At 35.5% G+C, this 23,369-nt stretch overlaps 1 protein-coding gene across 4 annotated transcripts in view; it reads right to left on the reverse strand.

The window, feature by feature from the left end:
- PNPLA8 (patatin like phospholipase domain containing 8) overlaps positions 1-23,369 on the reverse strand; it is a 53,071-nt gene that overhangs the window by 4,607 nt on the left and 25,095 nt on the right. The window contains exons 4-8 of one of the 4 annotated variants that reach the window (XM_009243133.4): positions 22,126-22,253; positions 21,239-21,410; positions 15,226-15,283; positions 11,577-11,771; positions 2,980-3,175 (exon numbers count right to left, since the gene is read on the reverse strand). In XM_009243133.4, coding sequence (XP_009241408.2) covers positions 2,980-3,175; positions 11,577-11,771; positions 15,226-15,283; positions 21,239-21,410; positions 22,126-22,253 — 749 coding nt within the window. 4 annotated transcript variants of the gene reach the window in all.

Raw genomic sequence — 23,369 nt, forward strand, 5'->3', positions numbered from 1 at the left:
AACTAAGTTTATTAAATTTTTACTCATTTGTCTTATTAACTAGAGTGCAGGTACACTGAGGCAACATTTCATGTTTCTTGAAAATTCCAAATAAGCCCATTACATGGTTTGCACGAAGTACAGACTTAACTCTTATGAGACTGCCCGACTAAAGCCACTTGTCTCAGCAAATGGCTTATGGTAAGGACATTTTATTGAGCCATCAGGGAAATGTGAATCAAAACCACAATGAGATCCCACCTTACACCTGTTAGGTTGGCTGTTATAAAAAAGACAAGAGATAATAGGTGTTGGCAAGGAAGTGGGGAAAAGGAACCCTTGTAAACTGTTTATAGGAAGGTAAATTGGTACAGCTAGTACAAAAACAGTATGGAGGTTCCTCAAAAAATTAAAAAGAGAACTACCATATGATCCAGCAATCCCACTCCGGGTATATATCCGAAGGAAATGAAATCGTTATCTTGAAGGGATTGCTGCTCACCCATGTTCACTGCAGCATTATTCACAATAGCCAAGATATGAAAACAACCTGTGTCCATGGATGAATGAATGGATAAAGAAATTACAGTATATACACACAACACAAGAATCCTATTCTGCCATAAAAAAGAAGGAAATCCTGCCACTTGCGACAACATGGATGAACTTGGAAGAGATTCTGCTAAGGGAACTAAGCCAGACACAGGAAAATGGGTAGTGCACGGTAACATTTACATGTGGAATCTAAAATCGTTGAACTAAAAAAAGAGAGGAGAATGGTGGTTGCCAGACACTGGGGAGTGGGGGAAATGGGGAGATGTTGGTCAAAGGGTACAAATTTTCAGTTATGACTACCTACTAGAGATCTGATGTACAGCATGGTAACTATAGTTAATAACAATATATTAAGTATTGTTTACTTGAAATTTGCTACGGGAGTAAATCTCAAGTGTTCTTACCAGGCACACACAAAATAGTAACTATGTCAGGTGACAGATATGCTTATTAGCTGGATTGTGGGAATCATTACACAAGGTATACTTATAATAAAACAACGTGTTGTACAACTTAAATATATACAATTTTTATGTCAGTCTGACCTCAATAAAGCTGGGAAAAAAAGAGTATTTTACTGATCTGGCAACAAAATTTCAGATAGTGAAAAATCTAGCATATAAGCTTTTTTTTGGTTTTCATTCAAGAATAAAAGTCCTCAGCGGGGAGTTTAAGATTCTCACTCATGTTAATGACTTGGCCAATAATATGCTGATATGAAAAGAATGAGATGCAAATACAAGGAGCTGTTAAGTGGTAATAATTTTTTTTAATTTAGTAAAACGTTTCACCCAATAACTAAAAACAAAATAGTAAAATGAGGAAATCTAAACCTCAAGGCAAGGCCCGGTGGCCCATGCTAGTAATCCTAGCACTTTGGGGGGCCAAGGCAGGAGGATCACTTAAAGCCAGGAGTTCAAGACCAGCCTGGGCAACACAGGGAGACCCCATCTTTACAAAAAAAGGCCTAAAAAATTAGCTGGGTGCAATGGTATGCACCTGTAGTCCCAGCTACTCAGGAGGCTAAGGTGGGAGGACTGGTTGAGCCCAGGAGTTTGAGGCTGCAGTGAGCTATCACTGTCACTGCATTCCAGCCTGGGCAACAAAGTGAGATCCTGTTTCTAAGAAAAACACACACACACACAAACACCTCAAGGCCAAAACCTGAAATTCAACATACGCTCATTGAATGCCTACTATATGCCATGCACTGCAGTCAAAAGCAAACTGGGTAAGTCAAAGTGAACTGGATAAATTCTTGCCTTGCATTCTTGTGGGGCAGAAGGATAATAAGTAAACAATCAAATATGTAATATATAATTACAATGAGATAAATGCTGTAAGAGAAAAAGAGAAAAAGAAGCAGGCTAAGAAATTAGACTGAGATGATAAGGAAAATGGAAAAGCAGTCAGGAAAGGTTTCTCTGAGGTCCCTCTGACAGTTCAATAGAGACCTGAATGAAATAAGGGTCAAGTGCCTATCTGGCGAAACAGCCTTATAGAGAGAGAGTATAGCAACTGCAGAGGCCCTGAGGCAGGAGAGTTCTTAGCAAGTTTGGTGACCACCAAGAATTATCGGGTGGTTGGACACACTTTAGAGAAGGTACACACTTGAAAGAGGGTTTTGAGAAGCAGACAGACATTATTTAATTTGTTTTTGGTTTTTTTTTGAGATGGAGTCTTGCTCTGTAGCCCAGGCTAGAGTATAGTGGCGCAATCTTGGCTCACTGCAACCTCTGCCCCCAAGGCTCAAGTGATTCTCCTGCCTCAGCCTTCCAAGGAGCTGGGATTACAGGTGCACACTACCATGCCGGGCTAATTTTTTGTATCTTTAGTAGAGATGGTGTTTTACCACGCTGATCAGGCTGGTCTCAAACTCCTGACCTCAAGTGATCCAACCGCCTCGGCCTCCCAAAGTGCTGGGATTGCTGGTGTGAGCCATCGTGCCCAGCCTAATTTGCATTTTAAAAGAATGACTTTGGTCTCTGTATGAAGATTAAACTATAGGGGCAGCAAGAGTAAAAGCAAGAACACATTCTCATTCTAGTTTGCCTTGACAGTATTAAATAATTGAATGCCCTTTACTCTAAATCTTTGCTATCATGTATATGTTTGAACCAATCTGACTCGTTTTGTTGCTTTTCCCTTTCTTAACTGGCTTCAGAGTCTCCAACAAAATGTTGTGCTATCCAGCTTTAGGTACTTCTCCAACAGTAAGTGGGCAAAGGTAGCACTAGCTCTCAAATGGAAAACAGTCTCTGTTCTAGAGTCACATAACAAGAAACAAGTGAGAAAGGAAAACAACAAAATGTTTCCTCCCATGTACTTCCTAAACCCACAATACAGACATATCATATGCCTTTGCAGTTAGGACCAACATATGCCACCAAAAAACTGCTAGAATGCTAGAAGTTGAAGTATTTTAAAGCAGCAAACAAGACTAACCTTCTGTATCTGTAGCACTGTTGATAACATTAGAAAGTTTGGTTTTCAAGCTTGTGTATGTTACCGTGTTTCTCACATCACTCTCATAACGTCCAGTGCCCAGGGATACTATGCACTCTAACGGCACATCTGGCCAAAGACATTTACACTCATGCATAGCTAATGCCGAAGGGTTATTCAGAAGCAAACCTCCATCCTGCAAAATACAAGTTAAAAAAAGAAACTCTTAAAACTGACTCACGGGGAAAGCTGAACTATGTAATAAGCTAAATAAATTATTTAAAACCAAGAGGTTCCTTAAAAGTGCATTTCTTTTATAGACTACAGCTGCAAAAAAATCCATGTGAAGACTCATTGGCCTCATAAAAAAACTTTTTATTAAGTTTTCCTTTCCTATTATGAAAGTTCTTTGAACTTCTTAAATTGCTTTGCGTATTTTGCTAAAAAATATTGAAATGAACGGAATTACTTTTCAAAGACACATTATCTTATTTAGTGGTTAATACAGGTTCTACTTAAAGCCTAACAGAAAAGAACTGTGGTTCTACCAAACAATTAAAATTAGTTCTTCTCTCACAAGTCAAATATAACCAAATAATTCTTAGTTGAAATTCTATCAACAATACAATTTCAATGGATCACATTCATTATAATGCAGATATAATGTAAATAACATAGATAAAACCTTATATTTCTAAGTATGTATCAATAATATTCTTTTGAAGACTTCAAAAGGAAACAAAGGCATTAATAAAATATGCTGATAGAGTACTATAAAAATGTAGTAGAGTAAAAGTAGATAAAATTATGGTCAAACTATAATAAAATGTATTGTAGAACCATATTAAAATCTATTACATCATAAACATTATATTGTATTTAAAATCTAGAGAAATACGCTGAGCATGGTGGCTCATGCCTGTAATCTCAGCACTTTGGGAGTCCTGGGGCAGGAGAATTGCTTGAGTCCAGGAGTTCAAAACCAGCCTGAGCAACATAGGGACACCTGGTCTCTACAAAAAAATAAACAAAATTAGCCAGGCATGGTGTACATGCCTGTAGTCCCAGCTATTCAGGAGGCTGAGGTGGGAGAATTGCTTGAGCCCAGGAGGTCAAGGCTGCAGTGAGCTGAGATCACACCACTGCACTCTAGTCTGGGCGACAGAGCAAGACCTTGTCTCAAAACCAAACCAAAATAAACCAAATAAAATCTAGAAAAAGATATCTGATTTAAAATGTTTTAAGTGACTGCTCAGCCTCCTTCTCCTGTTCAGCTCCCATCCATGCCAGTTAACCATCTGCTGAGTACAGGGAAAGGCATTTCTTCAGTGGTAAACAACCTGAATAAACTCGAATGATTTTTGATGTCACTGGTGCTTGGCATCTCCTTGGAATCAGTACTATCACTGCTGAGAATTGTAACAGTCCTTGGAATTACCCTAGTTCAGTCTCCCACATGTAGCTACCTTAAACAGTTTTTGACAGAATTCTTAAACATTTTCAGTAATATGGTGCATACAACCTTGTAAAGCAGCTCATTTCATTGTAAAATATTTTAATTTTTCAGATTATACAGTAAAATTAACTTTTTTGGTATGCAGCTCTATGAACTTTAATGCATATAGATTTGTGTAAATATTACCACAATCAAGATACAGAATAGTTCCATCACCCCCAAAAACTCTCTCATGCTATGTCTTTGTAGGTACCCCTCCTCCCACCCATAACCCTTGACAACCACTGATCTGTTTTCTGCCACTACTAAGGAGGTCATAGAAATGGAATAATACAGTATGGGACTTCTTTAAACTGCCTTCTCTTTCTAAGCATGTCAGTGAGACTAATCTAAGTAGTTGCCTCTATCAATAGTTTACTCCTTTTTACTGCTGATTGTATGGATATACCACACAGTTCATCCATTCATCCACTGTAGGACCTCTGGGTTGTTTCCAGCATTTGACTGTCACGAATAAAGAAGTTGCTATAAACATGTGAGTACAGGATTCTGCATGGGCATAAATTTTCATTTCTCTAGAGTAAATACGAGTGCGATCGTTGGAGCATATGGTAAGTATACCTTTAACTTTATAAGAAACTGCCAAAACATTTTCAAAGTGGTTGTCCATTTTGCGTTCCCACCATCAATGTCTAAAAGTTCCAGTTGCTCTGCATCTTATTACAGTAATACTTGGTACTGTCCGTATTATATTAACCACTTTAACAGATATGTGGTGGCATTTCATCAGTTTTAATTTGTGATTCTCCAATGCCTAATGATGCCGGATGTCTTTTCACACCCTCATTTGCCATCCCTTTATCCTCTGCTGAAGTGTCTGTTCAAGTCTTCGGCTCACATTGTTAAATTCTGAGAGTTTCTTATATATTCTAGATATAACTCCTTTGTTGGACATGTGAATTTGCAAGTATTTTCTTCCTGTATGTCGCTTGTCTCCTCATTTTCTTGGCAGTATATTTGCAGAGCTAAATTTTTAATTTTGATGAAGTCCAGTTTATCAATTTTTAAATTTCATGTATGATGATTTCAGTATAATTGTAAGAAGTTGTCCCCTAACCCAGGTCACCAAGTTTTTCTTCTAAAAGTTTCATAGTTTTGTTTTACATTTAGAACCATGATCCATATGAATTATCTTTGCATAACGTGTGAGGTTTAGGTCACAGATTCTGGGGTGTGTTTGTGTGTGTGGTGGGGGTTTAGGGGAAAAGAGAGGGAGAGAGAAAGATGACCAATTGTTTCAACACAATTTTTGCTGAAAAGACTATCCTTTCTCCATTGAATTGCTTTTGTATCTTTGTCAAAGATCAAATGGCCATATATGTATGAGTCTATTTCTGAACTCTCTATTTAATTCCATTTATCTACCTATCTATCTTTATGCAAATACCACTCTGGTACAGTAGCCATGACTACTGTACCTTTAGAGTAAGTTTTTAAACTGAGTAGCGTGATTCCTTGAAACTTTTTATTCTTTTAAAATTGTTTAGGCCAGGTGCAGTGGCTCATGCCTGTAATCCCAGTACTTTGAGGAGCTGAGGCAGGTGGATTGCCTGAGCCCAGGAGTTCAAGATCAGCCTGGACAACATAGTGAAACCTCATCTCTACTAAAAATACAAAACATTAGCTGGGGGTGGCGGCGCACACCTGTAGTCCCAGCTACTCAGGAGGCTGAGGCAAGAGAATCACTTGAACCTGGGAGGCGGAGGTTGCAGTGAGCTGAGATTGTGCCACTGCACTCCAGCCAGGGCACCAGAGCGAGACTCTGTCTCTAAATAAATAAATAATAAAATTGTTTAAACTGTTCTCATTCCTCTGCCCTTCCATATAAATTTTAGAATCTGACTGTATAATTTTTGAAAAGTCCTACTAGAGTTTTGATTGGCATTGCATTATATTTATAGATCACTTCAGGAATAACTCACATCTTTACCATGTAGCATCTTTCAATAATGGTATGCCTCTCCATTTCTTCAGGTCTTCTTTTATTTCTTTCATCTTCTGTTTTCAACATACAGATTTTCTATGTTTTGTGAGATTTATATCTAAGTATTTAATTTTTTGGATCTACTGTAAACTGTACTGCTTTTGTTACAATTTTGGTTTCCAATTATTCTTTGCTTGTATATAGGAATATATACAAGCAAAGAAATAATTGATTCTCCCAAGTAGTTTTCTTTGTGGAAAATCATCTACCCCACCATTAGTGCTCTGGCTTGAAGGTCCCATTAAAAACATCATGTAGGATTTTGCCCTACTAATGAAGCATACTACTGTTACTAAAATTTCTCATGGAATGTGAAGAACACTCTTCATCTTTTCACAAATTTATGCTCAGTTATTTTAGAGGCAGTGGTAGTATTTTGCAAACCATAGATTATGATAACTCTTCATTTCTGGCATTACAAAACAACTTGCTCAAAAACTTGTATCCCAAATAATACTCTGGTTGGATCAATAAGATCACATTAGGAGGCAGCTATTAATATACAGAAATGTTCCTAAATACTAACAACACTTCCCAGAGAAAGTTAATTGGCTCTTTAGTTATAGAATAGCCAGTCTGAGGCTAACGGACCTTTATTATGGCAAATGCCATTTATCACCATTTATCACCAATGGGTAGCTTTGTGATACTCTTGAGATAACTGGGATACACAGGGCTGTGCTGACATTCAGAAAAGCAGTTTGCCACGTCTTTTTAATGCTTGCTCTATTCTCCATTTTAGCATGGGTGGTTTGTTGCCACATTTACTTAAAAAACCTATTCATCCAACTACTCTTCAAAGTCACGCATTGAACTTTGTTATCAAAATAAATGGAATCATATAGTATAAGTTTTTTTGGGTCTGGTTTCTTTCACTTAGAAGAATGCTTGTGAGATTCATCTATGTCTCTGTGAATGTCAGTAATTCATTCCTTTTTATTGCTGAGTAATATTTCATTATTTGAATATACCATAGTTTATCCATTCATCAGTTGAAAAGAACTATTTTTAAATTTAGCTATCTTTATACATTTGTTGAAAGTCATAAATTGGATAGGTATTTATATTTGTATTGCTGAACTTTGTAAAAATCTACTTAGATTCCTTCAATGCGGGTGGTAATAATTAAGCTATTTCCTAAAGTCTTTCTCATGTACAAATTTTAACTTAATCCTTTCAACTTTTTCCTTTGTTTTCAATTAACAGATCATTAGAATGATACTTATCCCACAATAGAGGTAACATTTAATTTCTAATTTGGCAGAAAAGTTATTTTTTTACTAAACCATTTAAATCTTAAATTCTATATTTGTTATACTCTGTGTAACTTCTAATCAAGTAGGTATTTTAGATGAAACACATTTTCATTATATAAAAGCCTATATAAGGATGATCAGAAAAGACAAAAAAGGGAAAAGATGAAGAGGCAAACAAATTTTAGCACGAAATGATAACTGCAAAATCAATCCCAAATCAAAAAACTGGCAGGTTTCCTGTAGTTTCACTAACCATTTTTCAAAGCAAATTTCTGTTCCTTAAACTTTACTCACTTTTTATCAGAAAAGTACAGCAGTTAAGGTTTCTGGGCTCACTCTAATCTAGTGGTGAGGCATACTATCTTTTAAGCTCTGCTTATAGTTAACCTACTCTTGTCAGATGCCTATTCTATCATCAGTAGGTCATTGGGCTAATGTTAGGTCCATGGTAGTTCCTGTAGACCACATCCTATTAATTCTTTTTCTTTTTTTTGGTAGAGACAGGGTCTCACTATGTTGCAGCAGGCTGGTCTTGAGCTCCTGAGCTCAAGCGATCCTCCAGCCTCAACCTCCCAAAGTGCTGGGATTACAGGCATAAGCCACTGTATCTCAGCACTACAATCTATTTCCAAAACATTTTTATCACCCGCACTCTGTAACCATTGAGGAATCACTCCCCATTTTCCCTTCCTCATCCCATTTTCCATCCGTAATCAATGACCCATTTTTTATACATCAAGTCAGATGACAACTTCTTTGTTAAGCTGACCCTGACAGAATACATCACCTCTATAGTACTTCTTAATCCTGTACATATGTTGATGATTAAATTTTCACCTCATTCTATAACTGGGTTTATATTCTTTTGTCTGAACTATTTGTGAGCAGGATCCAGGAAGCACAAACAATATGCCAACTATGGTTAAAAATCTTTATATCCTTCCCAGCTAGGACAGTGCCTGATACTGAGTAAGTACTCACTACATTTCTGTCCAGTTATAATGAAAATTATTAATTATGGTTTGGTATAGGCATAATTTGGCAGGTGTTGGGAAGGCTCTTTCTGCTAAAAACACTCTTTACCTGGAATGTTTAAATAAAAATTTCATAATTTATTTATGTTTATGTATCCTAAGCTCTGAACAAAAACTTTTATGATGTAAATAAAGCCTGGTAGGAATAATATGTATATCAGAATTGGTCGTCAAAACCTCTACTGTAAACTAATTTATCAGATTCTTTCTCCAAAGACAGGAATGAACAATTTAATTTTGAAGGTGGAGATGGAAAGAGAGAAGGAATAATTTTGTTTAAAAAGTAGTACTTCCATGTACATATTATGCTACTACTTGGGCAGATGGGGAGAGATTGGGAGCTACTCACAAAGAATTCTTCTCACTTTATAATTTTCTAGGACTTGTAATGAACCTTATAAATGTTGTAAAAATCCTCTTCTTATAGTCAAAGGCAAATGAAATCTCCCCATTCACCTACACATAACTCTTAATTATGTCACTACTTTCAATAATTGCTCAAATAGAATATTAACTAACCTCTACTACAATGGATACTAAGTAACTACATTAAAACATATGTCAGATGTGACAGCTAAAAGGGATTTTCAAAATGAGACCGGTAATAACTGAATATAATTATTAAAAGAATTTAGGATGGGAAGGTTGTAGTACTATACTTTAAACTTGGCAAAACTTCTTAGTGGTTAGAAAGAATTAGGACTTTGCTTGAATGTTTTCCTTGTTTAAGCAACCAAGATCATTCACACCTTAAAATATTCCCATCAATCTTCTGAGTTGTCATTTGAAGTGAAAAATATCCCATTTCTTCTTCAAGTCTTGGAAGAGAATATAGAGTAAGAAAAACATTTCCTTAAGTAGGTTTCTTGGGCTCTAGATTCCATTTTAATATTTTTATTAATTAAATGTGCCAATGTTTCTGAAGCTTATTGATTTATATGAAAGTACATTTTTTTGCCCATGTGGCAATATGCTTTACATAAAAATTTATGTAAATTATAAATAACATTTATTTATTCAAATAACCTTAAGAAGTTATTTTAATCTGTGGCTCAAAATAAAGGATTACGGTCATCAATATAAAAATGTCTAAGCGTGAACAGAAATATCACTAATCTATCTGAAATGGAAAAGGAACCACTGAATTACTTTGGTATATATATTCAACAGTACTGAATTAAACTTCAGAACTACTTTCTCTGAGATAAAGAATAAAGAGCAAATGAAATAACTTCTTTTGAAATGTGGAAAACACAAGATCCCCAAATGTAATTATTTAGTATTTGGGACTTTCACTAATTGGCATAACTGCAAGTTTGTAGCACTATTAAGGTTATAACTTAAAAATCTTATTATATTTTACATACATTGTCTAAATTATTTCTCAATTTATGACATGGTACATAAGAATAGGGGAAATCGTTGTTAAAAATAGTAAGCCACATATGAAAATAAAAACTTTATTTTGACCAATAAGTCCTGAAATCAGTATCAGAAACTCAGCAGCCAGTACTTTCTGCCCTGAGGGGGTGGAAGAAAGAGAAGAAAGGCAAGAAGGGGAAGTGCCTTAAACAATTCAACAATGACTGATTCTGCAAAGTAAGAAATGGTTTGAACTGACTCCAAAGACAAAGGAATCCTGTTTTAATCTCTTAACTACAAATATTATATTACTTAAAGATAAAAAAGAAAATAGGAATAGCTGGCCATAACATTTTAAAATATATATAAGCTATTGTATCAAAATGAGATAAAATTGATAAAAATGTTTTAGTTTAAATGATCCATTAGAAAGTTTTGAAGTTTATATTGCTGACATGTTGTTTACATAGATCTGAGTTTTTGAATGCCGTCTTAATATCTCTGTCAACAGTGTAAGATTTTTTTCTCAACAGATATCTCACCAAATAAAGAGAGTAGACGTACTTTAGGGACTAGAGAAAAACGTCAAGATTCCTCTCATTCTACTCCATCAAATGAGACTAATTTTAAATGAGACATAATATAAAAAATTAAGTAGATATAAAAATGCAAGCTTTCAAAGTATCAGCTCTAAAGCTTTATTAGCATTTAGTGTAAGTTATGAATTAAGATTTCCATAAAGAGTTGGAAAAACTTGAAAGAGGAAAAGTGTAAATTAGTTTACATAAAAAGAATTTCCAGAAATAATATTCACTTTTATAAATAATTTAAACATGAATTTAAAAGAGTATAATTACAGACAACATCCTAACTCTGTAACTTAACAGCTGTGATGCTAGTCCAGTTACTTAACTTTTCCTAAGGTGCGAATTCCTTGTTTGTAAAATGGAAATAACTCTATCTCATAAGTAGCAAGGATTAAATGAGATAATGCATGCACAGCACTAAATAAGTGTCTGGCACACAGCTAACTTAATGAGTATTTACTATTATTTTACTGTATCCCTTTCTTCAAAATATGCCCACCCAAACTGTCAAGCAGACTGGGTTCTGCATTTTCAGGGAGTGTATATCGTTTTTAATTTTTATCATGTTTGGAAAGCTAATCATACATACTCTCACTTTTCCATCATAAAATTGTCATAATGGGCTACGAATCACACTATATAAAACACAAAAACTTTGCTAAAATATGTTTGCATGTCAGAGGCTTGTTAAGAAAAACAACAAATAAAAATATCCCAAATTGTTCTTCTTTTGAGATATGAAGACACAAAGAAGAAAGTCTCCTAGGTTGATCCTTCTGAAGATCAATGACATTTAATAAGTGCTGATTCTTTTAATCATGTAAAATTTAAAAAAATAAGACATACAAGTCAACTTACTTGATGAAGATCATTTCCCAATGCATATTCTGCAAAGTAGCCTGGAGCAGCAGATGAGGCTCTAATGGCCTGCCACATTTTATACTGACAGCCTCCCAAATAATGAGAGTTGATTCCAGGAAAATGACCATAGTTTCTGAACACAAAAGCTTTGGGTGTTATCCCTCTATTTACTATGGTACTTACAGCAGCTACCTAGTGAATGAAAAAGTGAACAATTCCATCGTTAACAGTAATATATTTGGGATCTGTAAAAATTAAATACTATTTAGTAGTATGAATGAACAATCTACAACTATATGTGTAACAAGTATAATGTTGAAAAAAGAGAATCAGATCTTTTTAAACAGGCATTTCTTTGTGGGATAAGAGATATAAAGACTGAAGCAATTCTGAGAAATTTATTATAAGAGAATAATAATAAAAGAGATTTGACCATGATTCAATTTGATTAAAAAAATATTCAAAAAGGCAAACATTTCTATACCTTTACATAATAATTGACAAAACAGTAGTTATGAATAAAAACTGCTTAAAGGCTGGGCACAGTGGCTCACGCCAGTAATCCCAGCACTTTGGGAGGCTGAGTAGGGTGGATCACTTGAGGTAAGGAGTTCAAGAGCAGCCTGCCCAAAATGGTGAAACCCCATCTCAACTAAAAATACAAAATTAGCTGGACATGATGGCAGGTGCCTTCCAGCTACTCGAGAGGCTGAGGCAGGAGAATTGCTTGCCCAGGAGGTGGGGGTTGGAGTGAGCCGAGATCACGTCACTCCACTCCAGCCTGGGTGACAGAGTGGGACTCTATCTCAAACAAAAAAAACTGCTTCAAGATAAGCACACTATTTTCATAATATCACTTACAAATTAGTCTTTGTTTCTGTGCTCTTTGAAAGTATTTTGACTTCAATAAAACTGAAGTGTAACACTACACAATCAATGCTTTCAGGTCACAATTATTAAAACCTGGTAGTTGGGTAATGTTTACTAAAAAACTATGATGTCAACCATCTCAGGTCTCAACTTTTATCCCTGTCGGTTAAATTTACATGAAATGTGCTGTTTTATTAATGATCTGTAATACAAACTTAAGAGGCTGACAGGTATTGATGAGGCCAAAGTTAGTGTCCTGTGCCAAGTCCTGCCAATTGTTTTGATATTTAATAAACAAAGGTCATATGCCAAATTCCTGTGAGTAATCCAAGTCTGTCTCTAGGCCACTATGTCTCTAGTAATCCAAGTCTGTCTCTAGGCCAAATTCCTGTGAGTAATCCAAGTCTGTCTCTAGGCCAAATTCCTGTGAGTAATCCAAGTCTGTCTCTAGGCCATACACTAAAATCCAGAGTCTTTCTATAGTTGGTATATAAATATGGTTGGATTAAGAAAACATATGAGTGGCTCTCCATTTATCATGATGATTTACTTCTTAAGATGGCTAAAATTCCCCATAACTTTTATTCAAAACTGACAACTTCCATGATTTAAACCAAGCAAACAAACAAGGAGCCTTGGAGATACAGGGGAACACGCAAGAAGCATAGAGTGCACCCTAGTGCCCTCTCCAAAAGAGCTAAGTCATCTCTTCATCACAGCCTCTGAGGCCCTGCCTCTGATCTAATCAGCCTACTGCTCCAGCCTCATTCCACATGCAGCCCTTGGATTCCGAGGCACTAGTCTTTGAGAACTCTATCATTTCCTGGAATTCTCTATGACTCTTCCTGCACAGGCCATTCCCTTTGCCAGGAATGCTCCTACTCAACGGCCTTCACATTGGCATCTCAAATCTCACTTCCTTAAATTAGCTGTCCCTCATGTTTCTTTAAAAATATTCTTTCAGAGAACTGCTTTTATGCTCCATAGCACTTACGTATTTCAGGGAAACTACTACGTCATCTGTGTGATTATTTCATTAATACCTATGTTGCCCTACAGAGCTGTAAACCCCATTTCTGCATATGCCCACAAATGAATCCAAAGTGCCTAGCAGTGGGTGCGTAATTAATACTTGCAGAATGAATCAAAGTATGAGTATGCCATAGTTAAGGAGCAACAGAAGGAGCTGCACTTGTTTGATTGTTCATGGTTACAGTTTGTTAACTGAGAATAAATACAAGCTGCATGAAATTTCTAGGCACATAAATTCTCTTCTTTAAACAAGTAATATTAAACAGAACTCAAGCAACACTCAGATCATTGGGTTTCAAACACATAAATAAATGAAGAGCCACACTGAGACACATCTAAGTGACATTACAATTTTAATAGGGATTCAATTTGTATAATAATATAATCTAATATAGTCATGCATTGCATATCAATGTTTTGGTCAATGATGGACTGCATATACAACAGTGGTCCCATAAGACTATAAACGGGCTTCTATGCTGTATTTTTTACTGTATCTTTCTATAGATACTTTTTATCTAGATATTTGTATATCTGCAGATACGTAAGTATTCTTATCATTGTGTCACAATTGCCTACAGTATTCAGTATAGTCACCTGCTGTACAGGTTTATAGCCTAGGAACTATAGGCTATAGCATTTAGCCTACATGTGTAGTAGGCTATACCATCTAAGTATGTCTAAGTACACTCTATAATACTTGCACAATGACAAAATAATCGAATTACACACTTCTCAGAATGTATCCCCATCATTAAGTGATGCATGATTGTATTGTATCTAAGAGGCATATAAAATTTCTCTTTAAAAATCTAGGGTAAGAAGGCCGGGCACGGTGGCTCATGCCTGTAATCCCAACACTTTGGGAAGCGGAGGCGGGCGAATCACGAGGTCAGGAGATCAAGACTATCCTGGCTAACATGGTGAAACCCTGTCTCTACTAAAAAATACAAAAAATTAGCCGGGCATGGTGGCGGCCGCCTATAGTCCCAGCTACTTGGGAGGCTAAGGCAGGAGAATGGCGTGAGCCTGGGAGGCGGAGCTTGCAGTGAGCTGAGATCGCGCCAATGCACTCCAGCCTGGGCGACAGAGCGAGACTCCATCTCAAACAAACAAACAAACAAAAAAATCTAGGGTAAGAAATGTCATAATGTTCCTTAAACCACTAGATTTGATTTTTAAAATTATGATGAAATAATTCTTCCTTATTTTCATTCCATCTTTCATGTTCTTCCATTTCTGTTATAGTTTTACTGAATTTAGAAAAGGTATAAGGATGATATCCCATCTCTTCATAGAATGACTCAATATATAAAGAATTTATATAATCTATAATACCTTAATAAAAGCGCCCTCAGGGCCGGGCACGATGGCTCATGCCTGTAATCCCAGCACTTTGGGAGGCCAAGGCGGGCAGATCACCTGAGGTTGGGAGTTTGAGACCAGCCTGACCAACACGGAGAAACCCCGTCTCTACTAAAAATACAAAAAAATTAGCCAGGCGTGGTGGTGCATGCCTGTAATCCCAGCTACTTGGGAGGCTGAGGCAGGAGAATCTCTTGAACCCGGGAGACGGATGTTGTGGTGAGCCGAGATCGTGCTATTGCACTCCAGCCTGGGCAATAAGAGTGAAACTCTGTCTCAAAAAACAAAAATAAAATAAATAAAAGGGCCCTCAGGACAAGTGCTTTCACCAGACCTTCAGATGGAACTAGGTGTTATATTTAAGAGACTCTAAGCTTACCTTAGGACATGTAGGGTTTCTTGCTGTTTCAATCATCAGTGCAGATCCCATCCTATCCCTTTATTAAAGGAGAAAAAATAAGTTATATCAAAATGACTTTATCGCCTAACAACCAGGAAACATACAGTATGCAATTACTGTTTGTCCATGGCTTTGTCAAAGTGCTATGAGGGGAAAAAATGTAAGACTCTCCTCTAGGAGGCTTATAATCCCATTAATGCACATGAAACAATATGCAGTTCTTTATTAACCTCTGATTCAAACTGGAAGTATCTATAGTTCTGAGGTGGAGCAACCAACAGAGGGGCAGTAACTGGAAAAGATGCAGGAAGGTTGCTTGAGGAAGACACTGAAAGACTGCAAGGCAACATATTTAAAGCTAGGACATATACAGATTAAAGGCACAAAGGCAAAATAAATCTGTTGTTTTCAGGGTCCTGCCAATAGCATAAAGGAGCTGTGTTGAGATAAGACTGCAGAAGTATGCATGGGCTCGTTAGAGTAACCAGGTGAGGACAATTAGACTTTAAGCTTGTTTTAGTTGGTAACAGCCAATGTCATCAAGAAAACGGCTTTGAAAATCATCAGAGTTGGCATTTGAATTACTATGACATTACAAAAATTGTCCTTGGGCAGCAATTTTTGCAATTCCATAATAAGAGAATTTTACTTCAACGCAGACTTTTCCAGACTTAAAAATTATGTATTTTCCCTATATTGAATACAAAGACTATGGTTTCACCAACCTTCCTCATGAGTAAAACCATTTTCTAATGTGTTTCTCAAACAATACTCATGTTTCTCAACTAGAATATTAGTGAATTTCATAAAAAGAATATTTACAAACTGCTTAGTGATCTACCCTTTATAAGCTTTAATAAATATCAATGTAAAATACTTTCCAAAATGGACAAGATCTTTTGTCTTTCCCAACCTTATCTATACATTTCTACTACATGAAGATCAATGCATTTTATCTTTTTAAGGTTCTTTGTCTTTGCACAGAATTCTTACTGTAAAATTACAAGAGAAATCCTAGGAGCATGCTGCTTTCACACTTTTCAGCAAAGTTCATATTTATTTATTTTTATTTTTGTTTAAATCTTGGTTTTATCAAAAGCTAAAATGCTTTTAGTGAATTAACTTATGAATATAAATTTGTAAAAAAAGCAATGGTAATTGTTTATTTCCGAGATGTCAAAATATGAAAAAAAACCCAACATGCCTAGATTCTACTGATGCCATAAAATAGTTCCCTTAAAATAACACAAAATTATCACAGCAAAATAAATAAATAAATAGAAGTCCTCTCAATAAACAATGAGGGGAAAAAAATGCTATGACAAAAAAGGCCAGAAGGTAGATATAGAAGAATATTAACAATACTGGCACGCAGTGAATCACAGTCCTGGTATCCATGTCGTTGTATACAGTCTCTTCCTACACAGACTCTTGGTTGGCGTGGCTTTCGTCCACGTGACCTCAGCAAACATGCCATTAAACTGAGGCTTGATAAGTGCTTATGCACTGGGGCTTGCTCTCTGAGAACTCTGAAACCACGATGATGAGACGAAGCTTGAGTGAGAATGACCAGGTGGAGAGAGAGGCTTCCCAGGCCCACTAGCAGAGCCACCAAGTGAGCTCAGGCAAGAACAGAAGAAACACCCAGTCAAACCACACAGTCATGAGACTAAATCATCACTGTTTTAAGCCACTAAGTTTTGGAGTGGCTTGTTCTGCAGCAGAGGCTGAGTTTGAAAAGGCAGAGAAAGAAAAAACAACTAACTACACTGATAAAATTTATCAATGCTATGATTAAAAATAAAGAAGTTTCCAGAAGAGCAAAAATGAGACAGCAATACACAAGTATGCAAAGATACTCTCATAAGTAACAAAAGGAAAAAAATTTCATAGTAGAGAAGCTGGTTTTAGAATAAATTTTTAAATTTTCATTAAATAATAAAAAGTATTGATCATATGAATACTGGGAATAGATATGAATTATATATATATATTTTTTGAGACGGAGTCTCGCTCTGTCGCCCAGGCTGGAGTGCAGTGGTGCGATCTCAGCTCACTGCAAGCTCCACCTCCCAGGTTCACACCATTCTCCTGCCTCAGCCTCCCCAGTAGCTGGAACTACAGGCGCCTGCCCCCATGCCCGGCTTTTTTTTTTTTTTTTTTGTATTTTTAGTAGAGATGGGGTTTCACCGTGTAGGCCAGGAAGGTGAATTATATTTTCTAATAGACACAAAAGATGTGAAAATAAGTAACATACAATGATAATGGATGGGAAGCTTTCACGATTGGAAAGATGCCAATGTTCCACAAAATAAGTGATACATTTCATGTAATTTCCATCCAAATACCAGTGGAATTTTTTTTTATGTGATAAAAGTAGCCTAAGATTAACTTTGAAGATTAAATGAAAATTGTGTAAAAGAATAATGAGAAAAGATTTGCTATGCTGTATCATTATAAAAATATTATGCAAAGTTTCAACAACTAAATTTACAGAATTTGTATGAAAATAAATCCAAAGAGACACCAAAAACTTGAACACAGATTCTAATATAGATAAGAATTTCAAATACGATAAAGATGATGTTTCAAATCAGTTAAAAAAAACACTTGGTAAATGGAGCTGGGACATTTGGATTAACATTTGATAAAAAAAAAATAAAGCTTGATTCTCTTACAACATATATCAGAATAAGTTTTAGGTAACTTCAGAATTACATATAAACTGAAAACTTTAGAACTAGGTAATAATACAAATATTTACCTACCTTCAGAGTAGAAAAGACTTATTTATTTATTTTTAAATTTAAACTTTTAGCATAAAGAGTATGCATGCAGGTTTGTTACATGGGTAAACTGTGTGACACTGAGGCTTGGGGTCCCAACAATCCTATCACCCAGGCAGTAAGCACAGTACCCAACAAGTGGTTCTTCAGCTCACACTCCCACTCTCCCTCCCGTCTAATGGTCCCCAGCATCAATTGTTCCCATCCTTATGTTCATGTATATTCAATGTTTAGCTCTCACTTATAAGTAAGAAGATGTGGTATTTGGTTTTATGTTCTTGTGTTAGGTTGCTTATTATAATGGCCTCCAGCTCCAACCATGTTGCTGCAAAGGACATGATTTTTTTTTTATAACTACATAGTATTCCACAATGTATTTGTACCACATTTTTTTTATCCAATCCACTGCTGATGGGCACCTAGGTTGATTCCATGTATCTGCCATTGTGAACAGTGCTATGATGAACACACGAGTGCATGTGTCTTTTTGACAGAATGAATTATTTTCCTTTGGGTATATGCCCAGTAGTAGGATTGTAGAAAAGACTTACAAACATAAAAGTTAAAAATCATTAAAGGAAAAGATTTGGCTAAATGAAGATGTTTCAATCCTCTACATTAAAAAATTATTAATTAGCACTTTTTCAATATATGGTTAATGTATTTACAATACATTGAGGAATATCCCATAAGAAAATAGGCAAAAATTATGCCCTCGAAATTCACACACAAAAAATAAAAAGCCATCAAAAACCAAAACCTTTTTTTAAGTTCAAACTCATCAATAATGAAAGTGATACAAATTGAAACATGAGCTTCAAAATCTCTCAAACTGATGTCATTTTAAAAATTAAGTGTTTGGTGAAAAAAATTCAGGAGTACCATATTTACATGTTTTAAAATCATATTTCGTCAGAATTATATTTTCACAACGATAGATATGGTAAAAATGATTTTGCACTTTCTTACAGTACCACAAAATATTTTAATTGAGCAAGAGAGTTCTTTTTTTTTTTTTTTTTTTTTTTGAGAAGGAGTTTTGCTCTTGTTGCCCAGGTTGGAGTCCAATGGCCCTATCTCGGCTCACTGCAACCTCCACCTCACCAGTTCAGGCAATTCTCCTGTCTCAGCCTCCCAAGTAGCCCGGATTATAGGCGCCTGCCACCATGACAGGCTAATTTTTTGTATTTTCAGTAGAGACAGGCTTTCACTATGTTGGCCAGGCTGGTCTTGAACTCCTGACGTCAGGTGATCCACCCACCTCGGCCCCCTAAAGTGTTGGGATTACAGACATGAGCCACCGCACCTGGCGGAGTGAGAGATTTCTAACCATAACTGAGACTTTGCTTATTCACATAACTTAATGGTTTATGTTATGAGATAAATAAAAATGATTAGTATTTGGTTAAAAAATTTTAGGCTGGACATGGCCTATTATCTAAGAAATTAGATATATTACATATTTTGCATACAAATTCATTACTAGCTGTGTGATTTGTAGATATTTTATGCTAATCATTTGTAGCTCCTCTTTTTATTGTTGTAACAAGATATTTTGAAGAGCATTGCATTTAATTATGAGATAATCTAATTTCTTAATTTTCCTGTTAAAAAAAAAAAAAAATTAAGTGTTTGGTGTTCACAAATATTTCATGAAACAGAAATACAAATTGATGTTGGTAGATGAATAAGCTAAAACCACTGTATTGAAGAACAAATTCAGCTATGTATGTATCAAGATTCTTAAAACATGCATATCCTCTGACCCACAATTTTACTTCTAGAAATTTACCTTAAAGATATAGCCAGAGATTTAAGTAGAGATGTAAGATGTTTATCTAAATTTTATTTTGAACTGCAAAAGTATCTGAAGTATCCTTTTCTAAGAGAGGATTTGTTAAATAAAAAACAGTATATCCATAAAATGGTGAAGAACCATTAATATATGTTTCAAAAAATATTAACTGACATAGGAAATCATCTGTGATAAAATGCTAAGTGAAAATGCAGGACACAAAACTACATGTGCATTATCTGAATTTTGTAAAGAGAATGGATACACACACACTCACAACTACACACATATACACTTGTCTATCTGTAAGAAATTACAGAAAAAACACATCACCATGTTAATAATAGTGCTTTTGTTCTTAGTGGGATTATAAATTATTTTTATTGTTTTCTCGATATGTTTTCTATTTCCTATATAATAATTATTTTAAGAAGACATCAACAGTGGACCCAATAAATATGTTTCTTATATAGTGACCTACTGATATATTCTGAAATGTGAGAAGAAATTTAAAGTTTTCTATGACAGCATTGTTCATAATCCCAAAAAATTAGGAACATAAATGTCATAAATGTCCATAAAAATCCTAAATGGAAATGATTAAGAAAATGTAACATCCCACTCTGGAGTACAGTGTAGTCTTTAAAAATATGTCAGGAGATTTTAAGAACTTTTGAAAAAAGGAAAAGGATACAAATTTACAACTACAATCTAATATCAGCTATATAAAATGCATACGGTCTAATAAACTAGAAGGAGATATATTAAAGTCTACAGCTCTGAATAATAGGATTGTGGATGATTTTATGCTTATATTTTATGATTATACATACTTTGGGAGGCAGGCCAATCACTTGAGGTTAGGAGCCTGAGCAACATGGTGAAATCTTGTCTCTACTAAAAATAGAAAAAATTAGCTGGGCATGGTGGTGCACACGTGTGGTCCCAGCTACTTGGGAGGCTGACGTGGGAGGATCACTTGAGCCTGGGAAGTTGAGGCTGCAGTGAGCCAAGATAGCACCACTGTACTCTACCCTGGGCAACGGGAGTGAGAGCGTGTGTCGAAAAATAAATAAAAATAAAAATAATTGAATATTTTAGAATGACTTGAGACACATTTAATATGTTAAGTAAAAACAATAGGATGCAAATATCTCATATTTTTAAAAAAGGCAATTGCAACTTTTACATGCAAATCTCACACACACGAACCCCCCAAAACAATTACTAAACTATGATTCACCAAAATACTAACAGTGGTTATCTCTAATTAGTCAAATAATTTGATATTCTTGATATTTTTCAAATTATAATATGCAAGAATATAATTTAATATTGACATTTTTCAAATTATAATATGCACATACTACCTATATAATCAGAACATTTAAAAAGAGTAATTGTAACTTACTTTAGAATGTTTTCCCATGTTTGACTGTCATAAAATGCATGGCTCCAACTCATTTTGACTGTTCCAACAATGACATTTTGTGAAAATACATCTGATCCTAATTTTCGATAAAGTTCCTCACATTCATCCAAGGGCATATGAAACAACCCCAACATGAAAGCTAATATGGCACCTAGAAAAAAGAACCCTTAGCTTTTATCAGTGTTAAGTTATAGCCCTTATGATGATAAGATCTCCTGAATCATAGTTTTGGCTTAAATTTTAGCGTTGATACTTTCTAGCTATGTCACCTGGGACAAATGACTTTCCTTCTCAGAGCCCCATTTGTTTCAGGGGTAAAATGGGAGTAGTAAGAACAAACAAAATTCATGTGTCTTACTGGGTTAACAAACATAAAGGGATTTACCAGGTCTCAAAAAGGATTGAATAAATGCTACCCCCAATAATGATAATAATAATAATTTAAAAATATTTACAAATGTTTTACATTCAATTATATATAAGATACTATGGTAGATAATTCATGTTCTTTCTAACATCAATGAATTACTTAGTTTTAGTCACAGAATATGGTATATTTGACAACTCACCAAGTCACTAAGCAATTCTCCTTCAAGTTAGTCCTAGGAACCAATGTAATTAAACATATTAGGTACTCTTGGATGTCCTTTTAAACAGCTGATGCCATATCTAGCTATAATAGGTAGGACACACTGCCACCTAGTGTGCCTAACTGGCATAACCATGAACAAAAGACAAGGAGAAAATTTTGGGGTATGGAGAGAGGGCTGGAGAAGGCAAAGGACTATGATCTTAAACATAAGTGCTTAATGTTCTTTTCCTTGATGTACTGCCAGAATGCACCACTTACATATAATAATAATTACCTGTGCTTACACCACAAATGTAATCAAAGAGCTGATGAACTGGCTTCTGAGTAAGTTCAACTAATTTTCGTAGGGTCTGGAGAGCAACCACGCCCCTACAGAAAAGATTAAAGGCAAAATGACAATTCCTGTTTAAAGAAAAAATAATTTAAGCTGTTGAATAAAACAATCTAAGAATTGCTTTTGCAGTTTATATGCTAACATGAAAATTAATAATATAAATCAGAATCAGTAAAAATTGCCTGTCCAAATTTTTAGGATTACTTTTGAAAATCTAATATCTAAATGATACAAAACCTACACTAAGGCAGCACATTTTAAAATTTATATTAGTATCTCTCTCTTGTTTTTTCACTGAACCCATCCTTCTGCAGAACAGTATCTCTTTCAGGATAAATCTGGCCAGGCAGTGGCTCATTCCTGTAATCCCAGCGCTTTGGGAGGTTGAGGTAAGAGGATCACTTGAGGCCAGGAGTTCAAGACCAGCTGAACAATATAGCGAGATCCCATTTCTACAGAAAAAAAAAAAGTCAAAAGAAGAAGAAATCCACCCAAATACACTTCTTAAGAATGCCAAAAACCAACAAACAACTAAATAAGAATACAAAGATATGCCAATATAAAATTGAAAAAAAAAAAAAAAAAAAAAAAACAAACTCTGGAAAACACTTAAAAACTCACTCACTGGTTTTGGAATGCCATACCTTGGTTTCTTCTCTTACTAATATAGTTCATCACCTATGACTCTATACATTTTTGTCTTACATATTTCACCAGTCAGATTTTTTTTTTTTTTTTTTTTTGAGATGTTGTCTCACTCTGTTGCCCAGGCTGGAGTGCAGTGGCTCACTGGGCTCACTGCAACCTCCGCCTCCCGGGTTCACGACATTCTCCTGTCTCAGCCTCCCGAGTAACTGGGACTACAGGAGCCTGCCACCACACCCGGCTAACCTTTTTTTTTTTTTTTGTATTTTTAGTAGATACAGGGTTTCACCATGTTAGCTAGGATGGTCTTGATCTCCTGACCTCATGATCCACCTGCCTCAGCCTCCCAAAGTGCTAAGATTACAGGTGTGAGCCACCGCGCCCGGCCACCAGTCAGATTTTTAAGCTCCCTTTTCTTTATTCATTTTTAAAAACTCTCAATAACTTTAGGTTAACCCTCTACATTAATGGTATATTAATTAATGTTGCTGACTTTGCTCATTTCTGAATCCTTGCCAACAGCAGTTAATAGCTTCATG

The sequence above is a fragment of the Pongo abelii genome, chromosome 6 (genome assembly GCF_028885655.2).
Source record: "Pongo abelii isolate AG06213 chromosome 6, NHGRI_mPonAbe1-v2.0_pri, whole genome shotgun sequence".
Lineage (NCBI taxonomy): Eukaryota > Metazoa > Chordata > Mammalia > Primates > Hominidae > Pongo > Pongo abelii.